This window comes from Sinohyriopsis cumingii, chromosome 7, assembly GCF_028554795.1.
Source record: "Sinohyriopsis cumingii isolate HCF-2022 chromosome 7, ASM2855479v2, whole genome shotgun sequence".
In the NCBI taxonomy this organism is placed as follows: domain Eukaryota; kingdom Metazoa; phylum Mollusca; class Bivalvia; order Unionida; family Unionidae; genus Sinohyriopsis; species Sinohyriopsis cumingii.
The window spans coordinates 38,713,958-38,726,651 of NC_142967.1; the positions used below are offsets into that span (position 1 = coordinate 38,713,958).

The 12,694-nt window shown below is 37.9% G+C and overlaps 1 protein-coding gene across 1 annotated transcript in view; it reads left to right on the forward strand.

Annotated features, from left to right (window-relative positions):
* LOC149795050 (nucleotide exchange factor SIL1-like) overlaps nt 1-12,694 on the forward strand; it is a 43,241-nt gene that overhangs the window by 9,518 nt on the left and 21,029 nt on the right. The window contains exons 3-6 of the mRNA XM_089964729.1: nt 17-112; nt 4,418-4,534; nt 4,844-4,947; nt 7,410-7,598. Coding sequence (XP_089820855.1) covers nt 17-112; nt 4,418-4,534; nt 4,844-4,947; nt 7,410-7,598 — 506 coding nt within the window. The remainder of the gene's footprint in view (nt 1-16; nt 113-4,417; nt 4,535-4,843; nt 4,948-7,409; nt 7,599-12,694) is intronic.

Sequence of the window (12,694 nt, forward strand, 5' to 3'; positions counted from 1 at the left end):
TATGATGCTGTTACAGGAGAAGTCACAGTGGAAGAGAATGGAAATGGCCATAGCGAACAAGAGCCTCTGGGGGTGTTTTATCCAACAAAAGACTGGAAAACAGTTAAACAAGGTTTGTAGATTACTGATGATCTACACAATATTTCAACATGTGCATCTTTATATATATACAAAACTGCCTCCTACAGTATTACAGACATACTCATTTGAATGTACAAATTTGAAGTAGTATAGGCATACTCATTTGTATAAATATGAAGTAGTATAGACATACTTATCTGTATAAATATGAAGTAGTATAGATAAACTCATCTGTATAAATATGAAGTAGTATAGATAAACTCATCTGTATAAATTATGAAGTAGTATAGACATACTCATCTGTATAAATATGAAGTAGTATAGACATACTCATCTGTATAAATATAAAGTAGAAGAGGCATACTAATCTGTACAAGTTTGAAGTAGTATAGACATATATGTATAAATTATGAAGTAGTATAGACATACTCATCTGTACAAGTGTGAAGTAGTATAGACATACTCAATCTGCATGAATATGAAGTAGTATAGACATACTCATCTGTACAAGTTTGAAGTAGTATAGGCATACTCAATCTGCATGAATATGAAGTAGTATAGACATACTCATCTGTATAAATATGAAGTAGTATAGATAAACTCATCTGTATAAATATGAAGTAGTATAGACATACTCATCTGTATAAATATGAAGTAGTATAGATAAACTCATCTGTATAAATATGAAGTAGTATAGACATACTCATCTGTATAAATATGAAGTAGTATAGACATACTCATCTGTGTAAATATGAAGTATATGAATACTCATCTGTATAAATATGAAGTAGTATAGACAAACTCATCTGTACAAGTTTGAAGTAGTATAGGCATACTCAATCTGCATGAATATGAAGTAGTATAGACATACTCATCTGTATAAATATGAAGTAGTATAGATAAACTCATCTGTATAAATATGAAGTAGTATAGACATACTCATCTGTATAAATATGAAGTAGTATAGATAAACTCATCTGTATAAATATGAAGTAGTATAGACATACTCATCTGTATAAATATAAAGTAGTATAGACATACTCATCTGTATAAATATGAAGTAGTATAGATAAACTCATCTGTATAAATATGAAGAAGTATAGATAAACTCATCTGTATAAATATGAAGTAGTATAGATAAACTCATCTGTATAAATATGAAGTAGTATAGACATACTCATCTGTATAAATATAAAGTAGTATAGACATACTCATCTGTATAAATATGAAGTAGTATAGATAAACTCATCTGTATAAATATGAAGTAGTATAGATAAACTCATCTGTATAAATATGAAGTAGTATAGACATACTCATCTGTATAAATATAAAGTAGTATAGACATACTCATCTGTATAAATATGAAGTAGTATAGATAAACTCATCTGTATAAATATGAAGTAGTATAGATAAACTCATCTGTATAAATATGAAGTAGTATAGACATACTCATCTGTATAAATATGAAGTAGTATAGATAAACTCATCTGTATAAATATGAAGAAGTATAGATAAACTCATCTGTATAAATATGAAGTAGTATAGACATACTCATCTGTATAAATATGAAGTAGTATAGACATACTCATCTGTATAAATATAAAGTAGAAGAGGCATACTAATCTGTACAAGTTTGAAGTAGTGTAGACATACTCATCGGGGCTGCTTACAAACCATTATGGGCGGCTTGAGTGGCTGAGTGGTCTAAAGCGCTCACCATTCCGGATCACTGCCATCTCACCTCTTGTCTGCGTGGGTTCGAGTCCAAAGCTCGGCTAGCATGGGTACGTGGGAAAGCCTGCCAGACGCTTCTCATGGGTCGGTGGTTCTTCCCTGGGTTTTCCAGGGTTCTTCCTCCACCAGCTATACTGGCCACCATGTATAGCCTATCTTGTGCTGAAAAATGGTGTTAAACCCTAGAACAACAACAACAAACCATTATGTCAATCTTTTTGAAAGATAGAATTTTCATGGTTATGGTAGGTTCCATCCTGTCTGATTCCACCCTCATGATATGGGTGCACTTAGGGCATCATATAAACAGTGGCACATTTTAACAGCATATTCAAATGCCTTAATCTAGGAACTAATGTCTCCTTACATGCAGACACTTTTTGATATGTTAATGATCAGTATGTATATTGACTGCTGGATACAGATATTGGTGTCCATATTTCTTCATGAAATCCCTATATTCAGAAAGTTCATACATTCTTTCCACTCAGGAAGAGGTCATGGACATTGTTCAGATAGTTCAAAAATTGTTGGATGAAATGGACTAAAAGTTTTGAATTCTTAAACTATATGTACTTATGCCCATTACATAATGACCCCAAACTCCATCTTGGCCATTCTCTTATCCCTGTTTTGAGGAGACTAAAGTTTTAGAGCTTAATTTTGACCATGAACCAGTTTCCTTCTGCAGAGTAGAGAGTGGAAAATGTCAAAAGACCTAGATTTAATAGAAGTCGCGGTAATACATTTGTACAGGTCTCCAGTGCTCATAATTGCATACTTTTTAGTTTATAATTGCATATTTTAAGTTACGAATTCATACTTTACTTTCATAATTGCATATTTTAAGTCATAAATTCATACTTTACATTCATAATTGCATATTTAAGTCATAAATTCATACTTTACTTTCATAATTGCGTATTTTAAGTCATAAATTCATACTTTACATTCATAATTGCATATTTTAAGTCATAAATTCATACTTTACTTTCATAATTGCATATTTTAAGTCATAAATTCATACTTTACATTCATAATTGCATATTTTAAGTCATAAATTCATATTTTACTTTCATGATTGCATATTTTAAGTCATAAATTCATACTTTACATTCATGATTGCATATTTTAAGTCATAAATTCATACTTTACATTCATAATTGCATATTTTAAGTCATAAATTCATACTTTACATTCATAATTGCATATTTTAAGTCATAAATTCATACTTTACATTCATAATTGCATATTTTAAGTCATAAATTCATACTTTACATTCATGATTGCATATTTTAAGTCATAAATTCATACTTTACATTCATGATTGCATATTTTAAGTCATAAACTCATACTTTACATTCATGATTGCATATTTTAAGTCATAAACTCATACTTTACATTCATGATTGCATATTTTAAGTCATAAATTCATACTTTACATTCATGATTGCATATTTTAAGCCATAAACTCATACTTTACATTCATGATTGCATATTTTAAGCCATAAACTCATACTTTACATTCATGATTGCATATTTTAAGCCATAAATTCATACTTTACATTCATGATTGCATATTTTAAGTCATAAATTCATACTTTACATTCATGATTGCATATTTTAAGTCATAAATTCATACTTTACATTCATGATTGCATATTTTAAGTCATAAATTCATACTTTACATTCATGATTGCATATTTTAAGTCACAAACTCATACTTTACATTCATGATTGCATATTTTAAGCCATAAATTCATACTTTACATTCATGATTGCATATTTTAAGCCATAAATTCATACTTTACATTCATGATTGCATATTTTAAGCCATAAACTCATACTTTACATTCATGATTGCATATTTTAAGCCATAAATTCATACTTTACATTCATGATTGCATATTTTAAGTCATAAACTCATACTTTACATTCATGATTGCATATTTTAAGCCATAAATTCATACTTCACATTCATGATTGCATATTTTAAGTCATAAATTCATACTTTACATGGGGCCTCGAGTGGCCGAGTGGTCTAAAGTGCTCTCCATTACGCATCACTGCCATCTCACCTGTCTGCGCTGGCTTGAGTCTCGGATTCAGCCTATGTGGGTATGTGAGAAAGCTTGCCAGTTGCTTCTCGTGGGTCGGTGGTTCTTTCCGGGGTTTTCCTGTGTTCTTCCTCCACCATTATACTGGCTGCCATGTATAGCCTATCATGTGCTGAAAAATGGCATTAAACACCATAACAACAACAACAACAGTAACATACTTTACATTCATAATTGCATACTTCAAGTTATAAATTCATACTTTGTTATAGTTGCATACTTTAAGTTATGAATTCATACTTTAGGTATGTAGTCAGATACTTTAGGATAAAAAATTTTTAGTGTAGGTTCATAATTGCACACTTCAAGTTATGATATCATACTCTAGGTTCTTGATAGCATATTTTGGATTTTAAATCCATACTTTTAAGTTCATAATCATGTGGCTGATATTATAGCCCTCTCTCTCTCTCTCATCCAACAAAGATGTAACATTTTTGTCTTCTTCATTTCAACTTTATTATTATATAGTTAAATGTTCACAGGTCAGGCTGTACCACAGGGACTTCATGTTCGGCTTAATTTAGAGACAGGTGAACGGGAGGCAAAGTTAATGGAGGGAGATGATGGTTTCAAGTACTTGAGGTCTGGAGAAAAGCAAGGTAATTTAACGAAATGGGTAAAACTTATGTCTTTGGGTTGCTGAAGCTGTAGCATATTACCTAGTTCATGGGATGCCAATCAGTTGCAAGTTAAACCTTCACTAGTTGTGGACACATAATTCAGTAGCTTGGACAGAAACTTCTAAAGATTACTGGCCAGGGAAGGATGTGATAGCACCTGGTAAATATGCCAATCTAGAGTCAATAGGCTTCAATCAGTAAATTGATACCTCGAAACCTTTATTTATGTTGAGTAGAATGGCACTTTTATGCTATAGAAACTATGATTGATCCTTGTTTTTCAAACAGGTATGGTGTTCACAGATAAGACACAATTCACCCGTGACGAATTGAAAAAAGCTCTCAAGGACTTCAAGGCAATGGATAAAAGTGAGGAGGAAGAGTATTCAAAGGTAGAAACGAAGGCATAAGGACTGTAATTTATCAGGAAAAATGTTAATGGTGTATTTAAAATATTCTATCCTTAAATTTGTTGCTTTAGCTGTTATTTTGTGCAGACCAGAAAATGTAACTTCCGAGAGGGAATCATACTAAATCTTTATAAATGCTATTTATATTTAATTTATCAGGGCACAAAGTGAAGTGAGCCTGTGATATGACACTTCATCCATCCACAATCCATCAGGTTTTCCTCCAAAACCCATTAACAGATTTTGCCCAGATTCATGTAAATTGTAGTGACATGAAAGTACCTGAAGTTGTACAAATAATGCTGATCCATCATTCAGGTATTTCAGCCATTGAACAACTTGTCCAGTGTGAAAAATGCCCCAGGACTGTTTCATTGAAAGATACGTGAAGGCAGTTTTGAATTTGGGAAACCACCCTAATATGTGATTAAGATCATTCCACCTATAGAATTTATTTCAGGTGAAAGCCACCCAAAGATAGTTGTTTTTTGTTTATAGGGTGATATATCCCCAAATGGCGGTATATGCTAGAATGACTGATATGAGAATAAGTCTCTGGATCCAGAAAAACTTGTCCCTTCTATATACTACACCTCTTCCTTGATAACTCGCACACAACGGGGTCCACCAACAAAGACCGCACTATAAACGAGGCGCAAGTTACTGAGGGACCTCCAAAAATTAAAAAAATCGCTTTGACATATGAGAAAACTGGGTGATAGTTGGGCAGCATTAGGAAACTCTGCTGTATAATGAATAAATCCTCATTTTACAATCACGTTGATAATAATTTTTAATGAAGTTTTTGGATATTCTGTTTAAATAATATTTATTTTCAAAATGTCCAACATATGAAAGATTGTTCCAACTGCTTTCATCAACCATCACATGTACATGAAAAATCTGTGTAATGCATCACTGCTTTTTGTTTTCTTGGTGAGTCTGGTTCCTGTAGTGGTGTTTAATAGTATCCTGCCAATTGGGAGTCCACAGAGCAGGGAACTAGACTAACTGTTGATACACCACCAAAAAAGATTCCCTTTTTTTCTACAAAAAACACACGACATTTATTTCGGAAGACAATCATCTATGTCAAAACTCAATTTTTGTGTTCAGTTAGTAAAATATAGATGTCGTGATTTCATTGGAAGTAATAATGAAACTTTTTTTCATCCTTGAGGATATCTCTAAGTGACAGTTCAAAAATTCTTTGAAGCTTGCTTGCCCACATTGGTCTGTATCTGTGAAATCAAGCTCTTTATTTTACAAAGTATTCATTTCGTTTGGCTGTCTTTTTATCTTTGATCACAATTATGAAAGAGTTGGTTAATTTAAGGTAGTTTATGTTACATACACAAAACCATTTATAAGTGTTTGATTGATCAAATGAAGTGAGTTCACCCGACATACAACTGGGGCCGCTAGATTTCAAGTTTGTAGGATTTTCATTCCTTTTAACTTTTCTTTTATTTCACCTCCATTATTTGATTCAAAAGACATAATTAACATGATAATACAAAGGAGGCCAGCTTTCAATTCAGTGCAACAATACAACAAATACTTCAACAAGTCAGTTATCAAAACACGGTCGGCACTTAATTAGGTTCTCAGAGAAATGCTTGCAGACATAACTGTTACAGTAGAATGATATATTTTATGCTAATAATTACAAGAGGACACATTGCATTTTTGACGATTACACTTAAAAGGAACTAAAAGATAGAACTAGAACACAAATTTCAATTGATAAAAACATTATTTAATTTGTATTTATTTATTAAAGTACTGCCTCCACTTAGCATAAGAGACATTTTCATTGATCAAAATTTTCTTACATATTGTTAATTGCTGCGTACTAGGAATGTTGTTTGGAAAGAAAATGTAAAAAATTGTATGACCCATTTTAAAATTTTATGTTTCATAGTGTTGATAAAAATTTCCAGGTCCGATCTACCGTTTTTGACGATAAAATGAGCAATACATCAGAGTTTTGTGTCAAAATCTTGTGCAAGTTTTTAATTTGAATATCTGGGCTCAACATGCATGTCCTGGCCTTCCTGTTAAGTCAAATCTGCCAAGTTGTACAGCAGATGAAATAGCTGGCAATAATTACATTTTTATTGCAATAACATCCCACATTTGGGCTAGTGTCAAATGAAATTCAGCTCATATGTGAGTTAGTATCGAGTGAAATTCAGCTGACACATGGGCTAGTGTCAGATGAAATTCAACTTGTACATTGGCCAGTGTCAAAACAAAATTCAGCTTGGTGTTATCATTTAGATTTAGTGTTAAGCTGTAGAAAACCTCTTAGAAGACATGGTACAACAATGAACATTTTACTGGTAAAAGATAGTGCTCCATGAAACTCTGTTCAGTATGATTTCATATATTTTGCAAAAAATCTAGGACTTCATGTCAAGTTTTTATTCTCTTTTTATCAGAAAGCAGAGGAAGTGAAGAAGAAGTTCCGTAGTTACAAGGAATTAAAAGAAGACTTTATTAAGCTGAATATGGACATTAAGACCGATGGGGAGATTGTTACAGATATGGTAAAACAGCTAAACAAGTCAGACATTACAACAAAGGACAAGCTTCATGTTCTTTCCGAGCTGGAATACCTACTTCACCAGGTCAGAGGGCAGTTTTTCTGCATCTTATGGTCTGAATTTTCCCATTGTTGGATCTCATAAAGTACTGAAACAACAGAACTTTAAATGTAGTTTAGTAGTGTGATTAATTAGCTCCTGGCCAGAATTTTAAAAAATTATGAGCATTGAAACAGTGAATTTTATAAAGTGACAACAAAATAATATAATAAATATATTATCTTTCAGGTCCCACATTCTGTCCTTCTTTATAGCTTTCTCGTTTATTCTAAAATACAGACAAGACAGAAAAAATGTATAAAAACTGGAGATTTAAGTCCTGCGAGATAATTCTCTCTCGTGGCATCCATCCTTCTTCAGGAGACGATGATGTAGCTTCCAGTTGGGTGTCCTATCTGCACCTTCGCGAGTGGCTGAAGAGTCCTACCCTGAAGTGATAGTCTCTATTGCACTTGCTGCAGGTGAATGCCAATGCATGTTGAGGTTGTTGTTGTTTCTCCTTTTCCTGGCTTTCTTTGCAGCGAGGTTTGTGTTTCTCACTAACTTGGCTTTCTGAATATCCTGTCTGACAGCTAGGCACCAGGTGGAGCATCAGCACAGTTCTCCCAGTCATTGATGTTGATGTTGGCCGTCTTCATACCATTCTTGCAGACATCTTTGTAATGCAGACATGTCCGTCCAGTCAGTCATGCGCCTTCTGCTAGCTCGCCATATAGCAGGTCCTTGGATCCATTCTCTTGACATGGCCAAACCAGCAAAGGTGCCTCTCATTGAGAATGGAGAACATGTTGTTCATTTTGGCACGTTCCAGAACCTCTGTATTGAGTCCTTTGTCGTGCCACTGGATGTGCAGAATATGCCACAGGCATCTCAGGTGGAAGCTGTTGAGTTTCCTTCGTGGCTCGCATAGGTGGTCCATGCCTCACTGCTGTAATGGAGTGTGTTGAGCATGTAGGCCTGGTAAATGCACAGTTTAGTCTTCTCAGTGAGGTTGTGGTTGCTCCGGACCCTCTGGTTCAGACTGGCCATAACTGCTGCTGCCTTGGAAATCCTGCCATTCACCTCAGTATCAATGGAAAGCAAGCTGGAGATGGTGGACCTGATGAATCTGAAGTTCTCAACACCTTCCAAGTTTTTATCCATCGATGGTGATGGTGGTAGGGGAGTCTGCATCCTGCATCATGATCATTTTCTTTAGACTGATGGTCAGTCCAAACTCCTTACATGTGTGGGAGGGGCAGCATACCAGCTGCTGCAGTCCATCTTCCGCATGTGCTGTTAAGGTTGTATTGTTGGTGAAGAGCAATTCATGGATGAGAACCTCAGTGGCTTTATTCTTAGCACAGAGAATTGTGATGTTGAACTGTTTGCCATCATCCCTGGTATGGATGTACAATCCCTCACTGCAGTCCTTAAGGGCGTACTGGAGGAACATGGAGAAGATGCCAAAGAGCTTCGGCGCAAGGATGCAGCCTTGCTTCACTCTGCTTGAAGCACACTGCACCGTGCATGTTCTCGTGGAACGATGTGACAACAGTGAGCAGTCATAGGGAAGCAGCCGATCTTCTGCAGAAGCTTGAAATGTCTGCTCCTACTAACCAGGTTAAACGTCTTTGTCAGGTTTATGAAGGTGATATAGAGGGGCATCTGCTGCTCATGACACTTCTCCTGCAGCTGGCGTAGTGAAAAGATCATGTCTACAGCTGACCGGCTGGCTTGGAAGCCACACTGGAACTCTGAGTAGACATGGGAGGCTAGAGTCTGCAATTGTTGCAGTTGCTACGGTCTCCTTTGTTCTTGTACAAAGGGACGATGTTGGTGTACCGCATGTACTGGGTTGATGTGTCCCTGTTCCCAGCAGAGGCAGAGAAGTATGTGCATGGGCTGGAGCAGAGCTCTTGAGGACTTCAGGCGGGATGCCATCGTTCATAGGGGCCTTCCTACAAGTGAGGCAATTGATGGCTTTTCCGAGCTCTTCCAGGGTGGGCAGGGTGTCTAGTCCCTCCATGACTGGCAGGTCTGGGGTGGCATCCAGGGCGGCGTCAGTAACTAAGTTTTGAGTTGCAGACAGCTAAAGATAGTGCTGGACCCATTGCTCAGCTGTTTCCCCTGGTCTGTGATGACTTCGCCTGTCTTGGACTTGAGGAGGGCAGTCTTACATGCCTCTTGTATCCATGGTGTTGGCAAATGTCTGTATACTTGTGCAGAGGTTCAGACAGTAGGTGTTGGTGCAGCCTCAGGTGGTCTGCTGGGCATTGTTCCTGGCAGTCCTGAGGACTTGTAGTGTACTAGGGCTAGGTGTAGCCTTGTATGACAGGAGGGCTTTCCTCTTTACCTCAATCATGGGCTCCATCTCCTTCCAGTTGGTCTCGTACCAGTCAGCATTTTTCGTACTCCTCATAGGCAGTGATGGCTGAATTGTATGCAGTGTCACAGAGGTGGGACCTCTTAGAGGCTATGGTGTAATCAGATGTCTCTTTGAAAGCCTCCTGCAGTTTGCCATGTCTTCTCTGGGTTGCTTGCACAGCAGGTATTGATGCATGGACGACTGTTCTTGGTCTGGTGCAGCTTCTTGGGTATTATTCACACCTTGCTGGCCACGAGGGAGTGGTCCGTGTTGCAGTCAGCAATATGATAGCTGCGGGTGTGGACACTGGCCAGTTCCACACACCTGTGATGATGAGGTCTAACTGGTGCCAGTGGCAGGAATGTGGGTGTCTCCATGACACCTGGTGGATCTCCTTGCAAAAAGGTGTTGGTCACACATAGACTGTGGGAGCAGCACATTTCCAGCAGTTGCTGACCATTCTCATTGATCTTGCCCCTTCCATGAGAGCTGAGACAGTGGGACAGGCCTCATGGTCAGCTCATACTCTTATCATTGAAGTCTCCTAGTAGGTAGGGGCCTTCATTGTTTGGGATACTGGATATTGCTTGGTCCAGAACTTTGTAGAACTTGTCTTTCTCCTTGTGGGTGGAGCAGAGGGTTGGGGTGTACATGCTGGAGATGTTGGCTGGGCCTGAGGATGTTGACAGGAGGGCAGGGATCCTCTCAGTGCCTGATGACGGAGGCTCAATGAAGGAGACTAGTATGTTCTTTACAGCAAAGCTGACACCATCCTGCCTAGGTTATTCAGAGGTCTTCCCTTGCCAAAAGAAGGAGGCAGGCAATATTGACGTTCAGTCAGGAGAGTTCTGTCAATGACAACAGTCTTCTGTGCATTGTCAATCTGCTGCAGGTCAGAGGTGAATCCAGGACACATGGTCCTGATGATCCGACTTTTGAAATGAAAAGCTGGAGCTTTCTTCTTTTGAGTCTTGCCTGGTGTGGAGTTTGTAGCCCACTTGTCGAGATGGTTCTCTAAGCTTGATGCACCCAGTGAAGCAGGCAGGTCATGGCGGGGCAGCACCTTACTGACTGGGGGCTGCCCAGCTTGAGACGGATGGTAGCAGTCCATTGAGACATGGTGATCTCTCCTACCATCGGGAGCAATCCCTGGCACCAAGCTCCATTCCAATCGAGCTTTGACTTAGAACCAGTAAACTTCTCCTTCCCATGTTGTGAAGATGCCTTGTGATGACGCTGGAGTTCCTCTCCATTGGAGCTACGAAGCTTGGGCAGGATGGTATGGAGAATCAGCTCTTGCCCATGCAGCAGATCCTCCCTCTCCACACAGCTGGTGGACCCAAGGGAACAAACAAATGCTGATACAGCTTGGCACCAACGGCATCGCAGGAGTTGCCAGAATGACATTGAAGCCTATGTCAGACTACCTGAGGGACTCTGTATCTGGATTTTCTGTTGGGGTTTACTCCCTTAGTCTTTCCTGTGAGTGGGTATAGCAATAAGGCAGCGGAGGTTTTGAATTGAAGTTTTTCTTCTCCTAGATGAGTTACCATCCAGGGTTTACAAGTCCCATCTACCCGAAGCGCCTAGTTTTAAGGTGCCAATGGCCCACCTTCACTGCTTAACCTGTTAGTGGAAACATGGTCTGCCGGACTTAGAAGCTAAGCCACTCGTGAATGCCAGGAGCTGAATTTTAGTTGACAGAGGCGATCTGTGATGCAAGCTGTACGCAGCATTTCTGGAGGAGTGGGGCGCTTGTTCCCCACTCCCACCCTGGCAATGTCAACCTTGGAACTTGGTCAACCTTATGAGCTAATTACCCCCCCCCCAAGTAATTAAGTGAGATGCCTTGCAGGTAATGAATTATCATCTTTGTGAGATGCCTTGCAGGTAACGAATTTTCAACTTAGTGAGATGCCTTGCAGGAAATAAATTATCAACTTAGTTGCCTTGCAGGTAATGAATTATCAGTTTAGCAAGATGCCTTGCAAAGAATGAATTATCAGCTAAGCGAGATGCCTTGCAAAGAATGAATTATCAGTTTAGCCAGATGCCTTGCAAGTAATGAATTATCAGTTTAGTGAGATGTCTTGCAAGTAATGAATTATCAGCTAAGTGAGATGCCTTGCAAGTAATGAATTATCAGTTTAGTGAGATGCCCTGCAAGTAATAACTTGTCAGTTTAGTGAGATGCCTTGCAAGTAATGAATTATCAGTTTAGTGAGATGCCCTGCAAATAATGAATTATCAGTTTAGTGAGATGCCTTGCAAGTAATGAATTATTAGTTTAGTGAGATGCCTTGCAAGTAATGAATTATCAGCTAAGCAAGATGTCTTGCAAGTAATGAATTATCAGCTAAGTGAGATGCCTTGCAAGTAATGAATTATCAGTTTAGTGAGATACCTTGCAAGTAATGAATTTAACAGCTAAGCAAGATGCCTTGCAAGTAATGAACTATCAGTTTAGTGAGATGCCTTGCAAGTAATGAATTATCAGCTAAGTGAGATGCCTTGCAAGTAATGAATTATCAGTTTAGTGAGATGCCCTGCAAGTAATGAATTATCAGTTTAGTGAGACGCCCTGCAAGTAACGAATTATCATCTTTGTGAGATGCCTTGCAGGTAATGAATTTTCAACTTAGTGAGATGCCTTGCAGGAAATAAATTATCAACTTAGTTGCCTTGCAGGTAATGAATTATCAGTTTAGCAAGATGCCTTGTAAAGAATAAATTATCAGCTAAGCGAGATGCCTTGCACAGAATGAATTATCAG